At 39.8% G+C, this 17,401-nt stretch overlaps 1 protein-coding gene across 1 annotated transcript in view; it reads left to right on the top strand.

The window, feature by feature from the left end:
• The window catches only part of TAF4B (TATA-box binding protein associated factor 4b), a 70,418-nt gene that overhangs the window by 39,920 nt on the left and 13,097 nt on the right, over nt 1-17,401 (top strand). Inside the window, exons 11-13 of the mRNA XM_031504021.2 lie at nt 123-253; nt 4,649-4,774; nt 5,719-5,775. Of these exons, the coding sequence (XP_031359881.2) occupies nt 123-253; nt 4,649-4,774; nt 5,719-5,775 (314 nt within the window). The remainder of the gene's footprint in view (nt 1-122; nt 254-4,648; nt 4,775-5,718; nt 5,776-17,401) is intronic.

Here is a 17,401-nt window from a genome sequence, read left to right as displayed (position 1 = left end):
AATCTCCAAACCTTTATTCATAATGGGTATGACTTCCAGGGGGAACAGAATACCTGCTGTGCTAATTATTTCAATTATCAGCTACTACTAAAACACGTAATGGATTTTCTCTGCTTCCACAGGTAAAAGGCATGACATTATGGAACTTAACTCTGATGTTGTGAACTTCATCTCCCACGCTACACAGGAGAGATTACGAGGACTCCTAGAAAAACTAACTGTAATTGCTCAGCACAGAGTATCAACCCACAAGGTAAAGGAAATCATTAGTAAGTTTTGCACAAAGTTTTCCTGCTTTGCAGCCTTGAAGGTAAACCTCCTTCCAAGTGTGGGCACATTACAGGCAACATTTGTGTTCTCAGTATCTACCAAAGGCTGGTTTTAGCTATGTCTAGCCCAGCATGTAACTGTTCCCTTTGATTGTTGGACAGGTACTCTTAAAACCCAAGACTAAATGAATGTGTTTCTTCTCTTCCTTAGCAGTGGTGGCTGTTATACAAAGTCTCTTTAATGGTAAATGGAAAGCTAATTTTGAATGCTCTTGATGGTGGGTTGATTTAGGGTCTTGTGTTTTCCTTATGCATATAGTATTGGTGGAATTGCAGCCAGTATTGGCTCAGTAAAAAGCCTTGGGAAAAGGAATTGATTATTTTACTTTTAGAAAATGCTTCATGAAGGCAGAGGCCCTTTTCATCTTAAGATTTTTTTTTTCATCTTAAATCTTTTTTTAGCTTCATTCAATATATATTGTGTCCCAGTGAGCTAGTATCCCTTAAGATGCTTGTATGGTGCAAATGGGAAGTGATAATTTACTGGCCAAACTAGCTCTTTCTTTTTTCTTTTGTCATTCAATAGCAAGATGCTAATCCTTGCTTACAATGTGAAGCTGTTCTAGGAAAAAAAGAATTGAGAAGCAAATGTGTCCATCAACTCATAGTTTCCTGTTTATTCAGGTTGAGTATTTTTGCAAGAACTTTATGTTTAATGAAATTTAGAAGAGCATCCAACTGATAGGATTTATTTTTGTACTGAACACTCTTTATAGGCTTTTCAGCACTGGAGCAGCAATAGTAAAGAGGAGCAACCATTTGGAAACTTCTGAGTATTTATGGTATTTTCTGGAGCAGCAGGAGTATTCTGTTCCTTGCCAGAAGGAGATGTTATAGAAAAGAAAATCAAGACAGGACAGGCACAAAGTTTTGAATGAAAATACTTCAGAAATCTGCACTTGTTGTATGTTGTTTTCTCCGAAGTGGGAGGTACAATTGAGCTTGTGAGCAAAAGTGAGGAGAAAGCTGAAGTCCAGAGTAACCAGTAGGACATGGTGTCTTGCAGACACCAAGAGCAGAAGGAAATGGTTTTGGACAGTAGGCCGGATAGGCCTAGTTTCTTTCTCATTGAACTAAAGCAATAGAAAAACAGGTTTTTGTCTGATTGAATTGCCAGAAGCAATGATAAGATTATGAGATTGCAATAAGCTGGCTTTCTTTTCCTCTTTCCTCAAAAGCAAAACAAACAAAAAAATCAAAAGTAACGGGCACAAGTAATCTTAGAGGCACAGATACCCTCTTTTGTTAGGAAGATGGTATTACGTGACAGAGGGGTGTCCTACAGGATTACCTTTGTGAGCAATGTTATTGTGAGGGATGCTGACAGGCTTTTAGAAATCTTAAGTTCAAGAAGAGAACACTGCAGGATGCTGGAGTCCTGTTATGTATTAATAGAGGTATTTATACAGCCCTGTATTCCATCTGCCCTGGTGATTACCCCCGTTCTCCTTTCCCTCATGGCTTTTGATTGGTACCCTTGCACAATGTGGGCTACATCTATGTCAGATAAATTCCCAGAGTCTTTCCAGGAGGGTTGGGTGGTTGCTCCATAAGGGGCTTTGTACTGGGCTCTCTTCATTACAGAAATACAGTAATAGGGCTAGTTGTGGTGAAACCAAAGTAACTATTGTTAGGGTAGGAGTTGGTGTAAAAAGGCCAGTAATTGATGGGATCATAGGAAACTCTTCTTCCCAGTCTGCTCAGCTCATGCCTAGCAGCTTTCATCTGACAGATAGCCCTGCAGGGAAAGTGAATTGGCAGGGTAAAAGCTTCATGCTGTGCCATCATGTAGACTTGTCAACTGTAGTCCTTTTTTTGTTAAATTTAAGAAATTATATTTGGAAGCCACTGACTTAATTGGGATAAAGCTATGATGGTGGTCTCTTTATGTGAATTAGGAATAGCCTTTCAGATGGTTGGGAGCTGCTCTCTGTGATGCAGCTCTTGTTGCAGTGCTTGTATAGTCTTTGGAAGACCATAAAGGGAAAAGGTTTTTATGTGGATTCATAATCATGATCAGCTGCCATGCTCCTGTGTTTGGAGCCCCTGAGCTCATGGCTCTGAGAGGCATGGTGTGGTGCTGAGCTATAAATGATGCACCATGAACACATTTTCCCTTCATGCAGTGGCACTGAAATGCCACAGCACTAAACTGCATTACCTGTAGGGCCATGGGATGTGGGTGATAATGCTTCATCATAAGAGCACTGGCTACAAGTCATGAACAGGGCTACAATGTAATGTTTTCTGTCTGAGCAATTCCCTGCTAAATGACCACAGAGAAGTTAATTGAGTAGGACAAAATATAACTGCAGGTGTTCCTCTTTAAAAATTCCTGAAATAAGCTATCTTAAAAGGTGATGAGCTGAAATACTGTTACGTATGCACCTATTTCTTGTCCCATATAAGCTCATGGTAGTGCATTGAGGAGCTTCTGCTTGAGACATTTGCATTGGTGGTTGGTATAGGGTCATGGATTTGTTTTAAAATGTGTAAATATCTGGCTATTCCAAAGCGAAACACTTCTAAACTTTGGAAAAAATAATCTTCTGGTACTACAGCTTTCTTATTTGTCCTTTTAAAAGGATTGTGGCATGGTGGTGGATTATTATAAACTGCTGCTTCAAAACAAGTTGTACTGATGTACTGAGAATGACTCAGAAATAGCTTATGCTTTGTGGGGAGCAGTTAAAAAAGACTTGAGCAGTGACAGAAGTGGAGGGGAAAAGGTTTGTTGGACTTCTTTGCAGAGCCACAGATGCTGCTTGAGAAGGTCTCTGTTGCAGCATATGGTGTGTTTTGAGCCACAGTTGGTAATACATGACAATGAGGTGGCTCATTGAAAAGGACCAAACGTAATACCAGAAAAGGGATTGATTTCATGCTCTGACTCAGTTGTGACAATTCAGATCAGAAGACAACAGTGCTCCACAAAAAAACTTTTACTTTCCTTCTGTCTTTTCATAGTGCACAGCTGGGTGTGAGAAGAAGAGTCTGAGTGTCTTATCCTTGAAAACTAAAAGCTGAGTAACTGAAGTCATGGGTAGTCCATATACTTAACATACAACCTTGCCTAAAATACAGCTGTAAAATATCCTGTGCTTCTTTTAGAATAGTTGTATGTCAGAATTGTTTCATTACAATGTGAGCCTGGTGTGAGATAGAACGAAGAGTCACCGGAAGTGCATAGTGGTTTGGCTGATAAATGCTTGAGGATAAGTTTCTCAAGAAAAAAATAAAACAAGTTCACAAAGTAACAGAGAAAGAAGGCAGCTGTAGGACGTGTACTAAAAAGTGGTACAAACAGGTGGCACAGACATGCCTCATCTATAATGGGCTCCTTGTCTTGTGTTGCCTAATTGCCATCTGGCCAACGCATGGCTGAAGAAGTCTGTCTTGGGAAGAGCAGAATAGTAAAACCAAGCTTTTCATTGCCAGTTGACAATGTTTGGGATCTTTCCTTTCTCTGCCTTTCTGAGCTAAAGTAAATGTCAACTCACGCTTTCCAGTGGGGGCAAAAATAAAACATAAACTACTGATTGATATTCTTGAGACCAAAAGGACCTCAGTCCTGTTTCAATGCCTGTGTGTCCAGTGATTCTTGGACTAAAACTAATCATTAGTATTCACTGGTCCAGCTTTGTACAGGTGGCTGGACCAGATGACTTCCCTAGGTTACTTTTCAACATAAGCTATCCTGGGACTTGAAAGATTCACTGAGGCAAAAATATGTATTCTTAAAGCTATAATAAACCTTATATAATATATTTCACCTTCTTCACCCCTAAGACTCATTATAACTGGTTCTAGACCACCCCTCCAATACATAAATCATCTTTTTGGAAATCCCAGGTGATGCTTGTTTTAGCTTCTGCATTAAATGACTGAAACTGGAACACAAATCACTAGAAACTTATAATATCAAATTCTAATTATTTTTCTCTGAAAAGGAAAAAAGAGATTATGTCCTGCTGCTTTACAATTCCTTTTTCTTTTCCTAACGTGTTTACTGGATAGTAAGTTGATGTTTTAAAACAAAATTTCTTTAGTCTTTAGTCTAAGGTTAGGGAAGACTTCTATTATTATAGTCGATATAGACTGGATGCTGTTAATGTCACTTGTTCAATAACCTCTTACTATTCACAGTCACCTGGAAACATACTTCAGTGGAGAGGAGATGTGTAGATCACTACCTACTACCTGAAGTCTTGATAAAACAGCCCACACTTTTCAGCCTTGAAAAATAGTGTTGTTCTTCTCAGGTTGTTCCCATTAGGTTTATCAGCTCAAGGTTGTCTATAACAAAGTTGTTTTTCCAGGGAAGTGATAAGTACATTGTATGTAGTGACACCAGAGCACAACTGAGATTTCTTGAGAAGCTCGATCACCTGGAAAAGCAGAGAAAAGATGAAGAGGAACGTGAAATGTTACTTCGAGCAGCCAAGGTAAGACTCTAGGTTTCCAAGGAAGTAGTCATATCCTCTAGATTGGTGAGCATCTTCAGATTTCTCCTACTTCTGCTTTAAGTATAGTAACCATTAATTCTGTCACTGTAAATCTATAATGTTTAGGACAATTGAGGCTATACAAAAAAGGATTTAACCTATTTACATTTTTTTAAAAGTCCACAGGAGTTCTTTGAAATGTGTGGTGGGGTGAACTGCTCTTTTGAGATTATTTCTACTGGTCAAAATTAAGTAAAAATCTATAAATGTCATTCCTGTATCTCTTTTTGCCTCTGAAACAGAAGCCTGGTGAGATCCACCACCTTTGCAGGTGTATTTGTTTTCTGTAGTCAAGTTCAGAGGGTTAGCCTTGGAGCTGGTACCACAGGATCCATGAACCCCTGGTGGAGCTGTTGCTAGTACAGAATAAGTTTCTTCTCTCTTCCTTCCCCTCAGGAAGAGGAGGGGAAAAAAAAAGCTACGACAGTAGATGTTGTTTCATCAGCTGTGACTTGACCATCTTCTGTTTATTCTTTTCTTTTGGTTTTGTTTCAGGCTGAATTCTGGAGCCGCTTGGGTTGAAGGAACAGTGTTGTGCTTGCATGAATAGAACTCCTTTCTTTCCTATACTTCCTGTCCTTTTTTAAGTGTCTGCTGCAGACATGAACAACATCATGCCTAGACTGGACCTGACTGACAGTGTTAGCATCATTTTCAGCTTAATCTTGCCTCTGGCTAGAGCAGAGGCAGCCGGCCCAGTTGAGGAGGGGTGTGCACGTATGTGCATGGAGGGGGATGGAAGCCCGTCTGGATTGAGGCATTCACCCCTGGAGCTAAATCTTTCAATCACCAGAGAAAACTGTCATTTATTAAATATTCAACAGATAGGATGGTGTTTGGACACCAGTAATTTCTATTCAATCTTTTTCTTCTTCCTTTGGCAGAGCCGTTCCAATAAAGAAGATCCAGAGCAACTGCGGTTAAAGCAGAAAGCAAAAGAGGTAAGAGTTTCCAGTTACCATGCTTGCCTTTGTGTGTTGAGAGGAGGTTGGCAGCCCTGTCCTGGCAATTAGGTCAGGGTTTATTTTGCTGCTGCATACCATTTGCAGAGGCCTTGGGGAAGGACAGGAACTGCCACAGGCAAGGGCAGTGCTTCAAATGAGGTCAATGAATTATGAGCTCTCTTTTTTTAACATTTTATTTTTGCAGTTTCAGTCCTGTCTCGAAGCAGTCCTTTGTAAACTGCAGCAGTACACTTGGTAGGAATATAATGTGGGATTAGAAAAAAAAAAAAAAAAGAAACTTTGAGATTTAGCATCTGGGACTGTACAATAGGCTACATTTTTCCAGGGTAATTGTTCGTTTTGTAAATCTGATACTGCTTATAATTCTTTGGCTGGGAGGCGGTACTGGGATTTAGTTTTAAATGGAAAACGCCTCTGGCTTTTAATTTTCTGGGCCCAGCAGTTTTCTGTTCTGGAATGGAGCCCTTGTTTCACACAGTTCATGTTTAGCTGCAGGGGTTTTAGTTTATAGCTTAGACTGGTTAAGCTTTTACTCCCAGAGGCCTCTGCATAGCAACTGTAGAAATCAACAAATAAGTTCATTTATGTCTGCAGCCTCCTCTCAGTAGCTGACTTTTTACATTTCCCAATATCCATTTCCTGACTTTTCTAGCCTGAGAGAAAAAAGCTCCACTAATTGGAGCTTATTTTAATTGAGCCTTAATATTGGATCTCACTGGAGTTGCCCCCAGAGCTACTGGGAACAGAATGAAATGAAAGTACCTAAGGTTGAAGATGTGTGTGCGTGTGTATGTGTGTGTGAAATTTTTCACTTGACCTACAGATTCTTGTCCCTGCTGAATAAATCATCAAGCCTGTTCACATTTCTGATTAAGGATCTGACAGCAGACGATAATAAAGACAATTGAGGTGTGAGACGTGTGATACAGAGCTGAAGAAATTGGTTTCTATAGTTACTTGACTGATTTCATGCAATTTTTAAGGATCTTTGTGCTAAATGAGAGTGATTTTCTGAGCAACCTTTTTCCTTAACTGTGCCTCTTGAACTATGAAATTTGTTGTTGCTTAACATTGCTGCACTTGGCTCCTAGGTGCCAGCAGCAGCAGGTTATTTATGAATGCTTTAAAGGCCCTTATTGTTTGGATTAATGTAGGAGCCCAGGCAAAACAAATGGAAATCCAGTAAAATAGTATTTGAATCAATGCTCTGGATTTGGACCACAGTAGATGAAATTTGTAAAGTGAGAAAGAAGGAACTTGCTTTACCTACCTATTTTTTAATTCTTTGTTTCTGCTTACAACTCTTTCTTCATTGCTACAATCTGTGAGTACAAAGTTGCCCTAAAGCCCTTCCCACTTTGCCTCTAGTGCCACCAGGATCAACAATCAGTGGGTGATGCTAATCTGTTTTGTTTTGTAGGTGACTTCACCTCAGCATCATCTGATAATTTCTAGATGTACTTTCTTTTAATAAAGGCTGCAAAGTATTTCATTTATGAAGCTTTTTTTCCCTTGTTTTCTGAACAATAATGTGTAAAATTATTAAAACTATTCTGTGGTTTGCATATTTAGAACACAAAGAAGGTTAGATTAGATTCTCTGATATTTTTCATGAGATCTCTTTTAAAAAGTGGCATGGTGGTGTACAAAAAAAGGAGCCAACAGAGCAGAGAAGGCATATAAGTTTAGTGCTTGGTGTTCTAATATGTCTTGAGTTCCCATCCTTCAGTGCATCTCATCTTGTGCCAGACTAACTCAACCTGCATCACTCTTTGTCCTGTGTATTTCTCCATACTGTGCTGCTCCCAGAGTGACAGTCTCCAACTGCTTCACCAGAAGAAGAGGAGGCACATGTGTCTCTTGGGGCAACACAGATCTTTGTGTTGGTATTCACTTGCCCTCTGTCCTGCTGCTTTGTTCTCCAGAGAATGAGGCAGCCAGAAGCTTCTCCAAGCTTCATATGGAGAATGGGGACACCCACCTTCTATGCCAGTGGTGCTTTTTCATCTGAGACCATCTCAAGATTGAGTGGAAATGAGACAAATCCATCTGGAAAGAATTAGCACTTTATTGACAGTTTAGGAGAAAACTGGTCAGCACACATTTGCATTGAAAAAATGCAAGCATGAATAGGACTGGAATAAGAACAAAATAAAAATCAACAAGTATCCCAAGACTAAAACTGGTAACACAGAAGCATGGTGTACAGTGGGATGAAGGCTTGAAATGGCTTACCCTTGTCTGTCTGTCTTGTCATGTTGTAGTTATAGTCTGCTCCTAAGGAACCAAACTTGGAAACATTGATACCTTGTCAGCTGGAATCAGATCCTTTCCAGGCCACTGCAGTCGAGTATCTGTTGGAAAGCCTGATCTGATTGTCTGCTTATAGTTCTTTAAGAATTAATATGGACCTGCCTTCCTCAAAGCCGTCTTTTGTACGTTGATGGGAGAATGGAGAGGGTGTGGAGTAATGGCACTGTAGCATGTTCTAGAACAAAGTTTCCCAAAATGCAGGGTGTACATCCTGACAATGAATACTTATAAATCCAGGATGTGCTGTCATCCAGTAGCTGGAAGCAACATCTTAACATTGCTGGAAGTACATCCAGAGACTCTGCAGTGGATTCTTTTATCCAAAAAGCTATGCATAATTGCTGTGACCTTTTCATCCCTTTTTGCATGACCTATTGCCTCAAACTTCTCCTATGCTAAGTGCTTTAGTTTCCTATATTCTTAGTCTGTGTAGCTTGCCGTGAATTAAGTCTGTATTTATTTCCGTCTTTCACCTGTTTCAGCAGATTTTAATACCTATGGAAAGTGCACATTCCTTCTGAGACAGCTGCAAGGCTTGCCCCAAGCTGCTGCTTTGTGCACTCAAGAATTTTGTCCTTGCTCTCCTCACGGACCAGCTCTTTGTGCAGTGGCGTTCCTGCAGTCTGGGTAAATTACCCCTGTTTTTCATTCTGCTTTATCTGCCTCTTCAAGCTGAGAGGATGCAGTCCTCTCATTGTCCATGATGTTTGCACTATTAAACCGTGACTTTTTTTAGGTGGTTTCTGCTATTTCCTGTTCTACTTTCCACAGTGCTTCCAGTTACAAAGAAAATGTTCAGTCAATGTGATTCTTGCTGCTGTATTTATGGTTTATCTGTGGCTTCTTCCCCTTTCCTAAAATGAGCTTTCATAAATTGAGTAGGTGTAGGAGGATACTGTCAAATGTGCAAGCCAGACATATGAACAGTTCATCGCAGAAGACCTGTAAAAATGTCAGTATTAAACAGTGTGTACTATAATTCTAAATATAAACTCTGATCCCTCAGAGTCATTTAGGTTGGAAAAGACTTCTAAGATCATTGAGCCCAGCTGTTAACCCAGCACTGCCAAGTCTCGGTCCATCACTAAACGGTGTTCCTAACTGCCACATCTAAATATTTTTTAGATTCCCCCAAGGATGGTGACTCAACTACTTCCTAGGACAGCCTGTTCAAATGCTTGACAACCCTCTTGATGAAGGAATTTTTCCCAATTTCTTTGTACTTCTGTCCACCCTCATCTTGTACTGTGGCTTCAGGAAGCTTCAGGCTGAGCCTGGGCAAACCTTTCAGAATGTACCTGGGCAAGATACCTGCTTGGGGTTGAGCAGGTGAAGAGGTATTTTACTGAGAGCATCTTTGTTTATTTCCATAGTAGCCACCTCTATCCCTGCTCTTACCTTGTCTGTCAGCACATAAAGGGGAGCAGATTCATCTTGAGCTAGGGGAGGAGTGTGTGAAGCAAGCACCTGATGGACAGCAGATTTGCCTGCCCCATTCTTTGCTCTCTCAGCAGCTCTGTTCACTTGGGACTGCAGAGATCTTCCCATCCCCTTGTTCCTGCCTGATTGACAAACTCGTGCATTTTTTGACACAGATACAAGATGGCAGTAGATGAGATGCTGAGAAAATTCAATACCTTTAGTATCAGCTGACTGGGAGGAAAATGGCAAACCCTAGAGTTTCTGTAGAGACAAAACAACACCAAACAAAGAGCCAGCATGATTCCAGTGCATTCTTACATAGTAATGACTGAATTTGAGTTTTTCTGTAGCATCTTTTCAACAGTTACCATCTTTTGTTTTGTGATTCATATAACCTTCTAACTCCTTATTTCCTCCCACATGCTCAGGTAACAAGTTACTGTAACTTGATTCTTTGCTGCTTTCCCTACTACCTCCAACTCACATTTTCAAGCTGTTTTCTTTTTCCTCTTGTGCTGCTTCTCTATCTAGTCTTCTGGACCCAGTGTTCAAATTATTTAAGACCACTCTTGTGGGAGGGGAGAAGTTAACCATAACCTCTCAAAAAAGCAAGTACAGGTTGCTGCAAACAAAACAAGACCTTGTTATCAATTGGCTTTTTTTATGAGCCTTCAGTGGCAACCTAAGAGTTTCTGCTTAATTACCTGATTTATATTATCTTTATTGTTCTGTAGTGTTTCTTAACCTGCTTCTGCATGTTTTGGAAAAAAAAACAAAACCACATGATAATCAAAGAGACATAAATTTTATTAGCTGCAATGTTGCCTTACAAATTACAAACGGCAATCATCAGAGATTTGGTGTGTTACAAGTCTTGTAGAAAGTCAGGAATAGAAATTCCACATGTTAGATTACTGGGCAAACTACAAAGCAAATCAAATGGCTATAACCAACTCACATTGGTGTTTTGAAGGAATGTAAGAAAAGAGCAGCTGAGACACTGCATCTAATACCCTAAAACCATCTGCCTGAAAGATGGTAACAACTATCTTTAGTGAAAAACAGCCCCCCTCAAAACTCCATAAAGGGTGTTCTTGGATTTACAGTAGCCTTTTCTCAGTTTGTCTGAGAGACAGAGAATGAACATATAGCTGGTTGTAAGTATGGCCTTGTATTTGAAATTTGCTAATAGAGGAAACTTTAGGGCTGAAAGTACAAAAAGAAAATGATAATGGCGATCTGGAGAGTTGTCTGCCAAGAAGAGTTGGGTGGACTGTATGATGAGATGGACAAACCTGCCTGCTGAAGGTCATTGAACAGCCTTCATCTAAGTGATAGCATCTGAAACAAAACCTGTGGAATACGTTGCATTGGTGGGGGGTACTGTAGTCTGTTTCTTGTCCTTGCAGCAAAATTAGCCTAAGCAGTGTCTAAAAGCACACAGAGAGTTTGATGGTGGATGCCTGATGCCCGAGAACTTCCATGGGTCGCCAAGTAAGGCAAGCTGATGGTACTGCACAGGGGAAATCATGTTCCAAGTGTCCTAGAAAACACAGAAATGTATCCATAATGGTTAAGAAAACAAAAAAAAACCTGGTAAAAAGAAATACACACTCCAACACATTGGAAATTCTTACCAAGAGTGGGCAAAATAAGGGGTCAAAAAATCACTGTGCCCTGGATTTTTTCCTCATGTGGAGTTAATTATATATTAGGAAATATCCACTAAGAATACCAGTTTTTTTCCCCGTCCTCCTGTAGATTACTTCATGGGTATCCTAGGAAAATGTTCTGTTGTTCTCCAGAACATTTAATTGCACCCTTTTAGACAGGCAAAGCACCTGGTCTTGGGGCACACAGCCATGGTAGGGCCTGTTCTGCCACTGAGACAAGTATGTGGTATATTAACCTGAAAGAAATCTACAGTACTACATACAGCTCTATTATAAGTCAGGGCTGCATTTCAAAGCAGTGCATGCTATTCTGCCTTTCCGCTGTTAAATCTAAATTACAACAGAGGGAAAAGTCAGTGGAAACTAATTGTATGGCTAATTAAAACAGTTTGAAAGGAAGCAATTGCAAGAAGAGAAATTGCATTATAGGCAGGAGGAGAGGATGGTAAATGTTTAAATATGCAGCCTCCAAGTGTCAGTTTTCCTCAGAGAATGTCCCCCATATGAGAAGTCTGCTATTCAGCCACGTTCAACCTGTAGGGCAGAAAATTTTGTATAGGAAAGGTAGAGGCTGGAGGCAGTAATGCTCATTGAGCTTTATGACAACCAGTGTGAGAGGCTTGGGATTGAAAGCAGATTTTAAGGTTTATTTTTCATTTTCTTCTCAAGTTCCTTACACTGCTTAAAGGGAATGTGAAAAAAAATGCAGTTCTTTCTTCCAAAGACAATGAAGAGAGAAGTGACTGAGAGCAGTAGACAACTTTCAAAGCACTAAACAGAGGACTTAATGAAACCCAGTGAAACCTTGCTTGAAAAAGCTGGTCAAAAAGAGAAAATGGATATAAAAAAGAGAAAAGTCATTTCAGTGGAATAAGTGGACCCACTAAAAAGGAACCTTGGTGTTTAATTCTTTAAAAATACACTGTAAAGGGCAAATAAAATGCTCAGATAGGTCCTGAAGTTTCTCTTTCACAGATGCGGGCTAAAAAAGGTAGAAATTGAAAATTGGTTACAGTTTCTTTGACTGGCTTTGACTTTTACTATTTTTAATTTATTGTTTAGTTTCTTCATTAATGAATCTGATAGGATTGGGAGCTTCTGACTCTTTTGTATGCCTATATTCCTTTCTTGCCTGCCCCCCCCAACAAGTCTTATAAAAATTCTTGTTCATCTACTTTAGTGCTTTTATTACTCCTGATGTACTTATTGCTAGATAGCACACATAACCCTTAGGCATACATTAAGTTGTCTTCAGCCTCCCCTGGTTTCCTTTCCTGCCAGTTCTTCTGTTAGTTTAAATATTTATTTAATCTGTCCTGTACTCTATCTGCCTGTAATGTCATATATGGAGACATCCTCACTTTCTACTTAATATTAAACCCAGTGTCTTGTACATGTACTTTTAAGTCTTTCTCTTATATTAATTATAACCAAATCCAGAATTGTGGTGTTTAGCCACATCAGTCTTGCTAGCATTTTTTCTGAGCTCATTTACATCCATGGGGCTGTATTTATTTGTTACTGCATTGCCAAGACAATTTTTTTGGCTTTTTTTTTTCCCCAGGCATAAGTTCCTAGCATTCAAATGAAGAGAGATTTCTTTTCTCTGCTCCTCAGATTTGTTTCCTAGTACTTTGTATATTGAAGTGCCTGCAGAAGCAGACAGTGGTATGAATTTCTCATGCCAACACAATGCTGGTGTGTCATCTGCTGGACAAGGGCCGCCTGTCTGGATTTTCTTTAACCTCAGTCCTGTTACTGCCCTGTGAGCCCTGGCTAAGACAGGTGATCTCATCTCTACCTGTTGAAAAACCTTCCCTGGTAAAACCATTTTCTGAGGATCTAGAGCAAATGTTTCATGTACTTTGTCCATTATGAAAGCTTATATCAAATACCTGAATCCTGTCCTGGGTACTGTGTGATCAGACATGAAGACTTTAATCTACTCTTTTTTCCAAGGTGAACTTGTATTCAGCTAGGTAACACAATTTTTCCCTACCTTTGATAATACAGCCACCCTCTACTGTACACATCATGGATTAGCTGCTGTGAATTAGCTGACTTTATTTGTAGCAATGTATACTTTTCATCATTTGTGGGATTTAAGGGATTCTTTATCTTTAGGGAAAGCCTCGAGATTTGCATAACTTGCATTATTGAGGCTCTGATAAGGCAGGCAACCACATTGTCGTGTTCTTCGTAACCAAAAGAGTTTAAAACCAATCTGCAGTATTGCTTTAAGTAAAAGTTTCAGCATCTCATAGTTGAAGTACTTCTTGTCTTCTTATCCAGCTTGAAATTTTTTAATATTAAAGTGCCTCAAAAATGTCATTGGTGTAACAGTAAAATAGATTTTGCGTATTTTCTGAAATGTGGTGTATGAGACGTGAGAGAGTTTCTGTGAGCAGGAAAAAAATCCTTTTCTCAGAGGATTGAGTGAAGAACAGAGAGGTCAATTTTAAAACCTTTCATTTTGTGTGATTACAGCCATGCTGCAAATGCCATTTCACTATACAGAAGGACTTTAAAATGTACCTTATTTCCTGATTTCTGCTGCAGGTCAGATTAACTAAAATGGTTATTGTGTCACCCTAGAGATTCTGGCTTGCTGGAAGACCAGACTTTAAACCCTATTTTTATTATTAAAAAGGCCAGCAGCAAGAAAGACTATTTTACAAGTTCTGAGACGTTTTCGTAGCAATTTGATCTTTATACACAGGTTTTTAGAACTCTTTGTACTGCAATTCTGAGCGTATGTGAAATCGGAAAGGGGAGGAAGGAAGCATGAACATTCATTTGCCACTTGCCTGTAACCCATCCCTTCATAATGCCCTTCTTGGGGAATGAATTTTGAATAGGGCATGTGTTGGGTTCTTGTGTTGTGATGGAAGAGAAGCAGCTTGCTAGTTTGGGGGTCCAACGTATGGTGCAGCTCCCCCCTGCTCCTGTGGAATTACCATCACACACTTCAGTCTTCAAGGAAGATCAGTCTGTTGTCAAGATAAGTATGATGGTGTGATTTCACCTGGGTGTGACAGTTCTCTTTGTATCCTATCATACTCAAAGACAACAATGATAATAAAGCTGACCTCTAGAAGGGAAGCCATGCAGCTTCTCTATGTTATAGTTTAATAAAGTGTATATACTACTTTTACTGCCCTTATGCAGTGATCTTTCTTCCCTAACTTATATGCTACAAAACTAACCATTCAAGAAAGATTTGACTCCACATAGTCACCTCTTGCTCTTTCCTAATCTTGTTTGAGAAAATCTGGGAGTAGTTAGCCAGCCAGTATCCTCAGGTACCCCTTGACATTATCTGCCTGTCTTCTCCTTATCCTGTGCTTTTAACTGTTCACACAATATTTAGACACTTAATCTGCAATTTTTAATGGAACAAAACTTGATGAAAAGATGATTTTGCTGGCTTCAACTGGGTAATTTGGATGTCTGCCCATATCGCTTAATGGGGATCTGTTGAGTCTATTATAGAAATTGAGTGTTTAAATTCATTTGTCTTAATTATGTTCTCAGAAAAATCCCTGAGATGTGTGGAATGCAACAAGATTATGACTTTTTTTCTTCTTTTGCTCCAAACCCCTGGTGAGATTCTTTATGGTTTGAAAAATCCTTTGACTAGCTAGGAGGTGCAAAATGTATTGGAGAGAGCAGATGTTGGTAATGACATGTGATTCCAGCATTGTCTTGGGAACTGCCTGGTCGAAGATGCATCAGTTCTGTTTCTAGAAAGCACATCTTTTTTATATAGCCTCCCAAGTGTCATTCTCTCCTTTGTTACCTCTGTCAGCACTGCCCTCCAGCAGCATTGCTCCCTCCTGCAGAGTCTGTGCCAGCAGCACGCTTGGTCTGCTAGAATTCCATGGGGTCAATGGTAATGGTGCCAGTCCTGCATCATGAGAGCCTCAGCTTGCCCAGTCCCTTCCACCCCCTGCTGATGCCAGCCCAAAGCCCTCTTGGTATTTAATTCATAGCTCTGCCTTTTGTCCTCACACTTGACCATGGCTGCCCATCAACAGCATATGTAATTATAAAGTTGAGAGGGAATGGGGGATGTGTTTTCCAGTGGTTCCCAGGGATGGAAGACTAATAAAGGCTTTTGGTTTGTTTTGCTTTGTCTTAAGTTTAATAGTTTTAAAAGTCGTTCTACTTTGAGTGTAATGGTTCCTAAATTAAAGCAAATCATCTTTCCCCTTCTGGTTTTCTTTTTCACTGGAGGCTTTAGGAGTTTAATCTTTCCCCAGAGGGGTGCTGTGTGCTTGACATGTTGCAGTGCCCCTTCTCATGGCAAGAAGACTGTGGTGTACATGTGACCATCATGATGACTGAACTACACTGCTAGCAGGAAGGAGTGCTTTACTTCTGCAGGGATACTCCATAGCTGCTTGCAAGGATGGGTGGCTCCAGGTGTTAGTCCTGGGCAGCTGAGGCTGGAAGTCAGCACCTGCCTCTGCCAAAAAATCTCAGCATTTTATTGCCGAGATTTAATGCTTATTCAAAGCATTTTATTGCTCCTGCCTAAATCTTTCGCCATTTGTGATGTTTCAAATTTTTCTTTTAATTTATTTTCACTTTCCCCCATCTCTGATTGGCTGGAGTGTGTTACTGAATATAAAGATATGATATTTAATCTTTATGTGAGATTAAAGGAAAATTTATCTTAAACATTTTATGCTAGTAGGCTGGCTGGAGTTAACCTCAGACAATTGCAAAATACTAGTAGTTTGAAAGTTCATAGTCTGTAAAGTATTCTTGAAAGCAGTTGTGTGTATTTGGATAAAAACAAGCTGACTGAATTGAGTGAATTTTGATAAATAAGGTTTTAATTGTGTACACTGCGCACAAAAGCAAGAATAGTGTGTGTGGTAAGTGAATGATGGTTTCTAGCTTTGAAGAGCTACTACTGTGTGAAGAAGTACTACTACAATAAAAGCCTCCATAGGGTGATAAAAGATGACTTGCAAATAGTGCTGTTTTCAAAACTGAAGCATACAACCCCCCAAAAACTCTAGTCTCAACAAATTTGTTAAAATCCCGCTTTCCCTGATTTCTGCTGAAAAACCTTGAGCAGTTTGAGTCTTCCAGGGAACACTGTCCTTTTTGGAATCTTGACCTGAAATACTGGGTTTTTTTTTAAATAGCCTAGTTGTTGCAGTACCAGATATGAAGTTGCTACCATCACTGAAGTCTACTTACATGATGTAAAGTAAGGCTTGTAGCAACACTCCCCCAGAAACCACCCAGCCAAAAGCTCTCTCCCCCAAAACACTCCCCCTGAACCCCAAAGTATTTCTTTGTTGTGGATTCCTCTCTATTTAAATGGTAGCAAGTAGGAGACTTACACCATGTAGGGACTGCAAGCTCAGTTGTTCTCAGCTGCTCTTCTCCTCTCCAAGTGGGATCTCTGAGAGCTGAAAAGCAAGCAAAATCATAGAGTGTTGCAGGCTTGGAAAGCAAGATATCTGTATTGACTGGGTGAGGAAGTCCAGGGAATTTATTTGGTTTATGATGGGGGCAGGGAGGAAACTTGGATGCTTTCCTACCCATGGTATGGTTGTACTTTTAATTTTTTTAAGATGTGGACACATCCATGCAGAGAATCCCCATCTGGACAATCTTCTAAGTCCTAAGTTTGCGGGCTACAGAGCTATACTAGTTGCAGGTCAGACCATCCCAAGGTTGACATCAGCCAGAGGTTTATGTTTGGAAAGCCTTCCTTCTCCACCCATACACCAAGTTGGACAGCTGGCGTATCTGGAAGCAGTGTGGTTGTATTAGCAAGGTGGCTGATCTAAGACAGTAAGTCTGTCAGCAGACTTGACTGGGTTGGGCTCCAGAGCAGCTGGCATCAATAATTATTGAATAGAATGTGTCTTAAAATGCAAGAATAATTTTTTTTCTTTTTTTTTTTTTTTTTCTTTTTTAATTTTTATCCTCTTTACTGTGGTTTTCTATCCCATCCCAAGTTTACCTAACTCAGATGAAGGTTGTTTCTGATGATTTCTTAGTGTTCAAAAGTCTGGGAGGTGAGTGAAAATAAACATGCACTGTATTTCTACCTTGCTTCAGATGTTCCTGAACATTCAGATATTTGCTGGGAAAAGAAAGAATAGTAGTCAACTAGCAGCATACTGTTAAATTGGGTAGTACAGTGTTTTACAAAGGCAGTATTAAGT

Source organism: Lonchura striata, chromosome 1 (assembly GCF_046129695.1).
Source record: "Lonchura striata isolate bLonStr1 chromosome 1, bLonStr1.mat, whole genome shotgun sequence".
NCBI classification, from domain to species: domain Eukaryota; kingdom Metazoa; phylum Chordata; class Aves; order Passeriformes; family Estrildidae; genus Lonchura; species Lonchura striata.
This window is presented reverse-complemented; position numbering and strand designations above follow the sequence as displayed.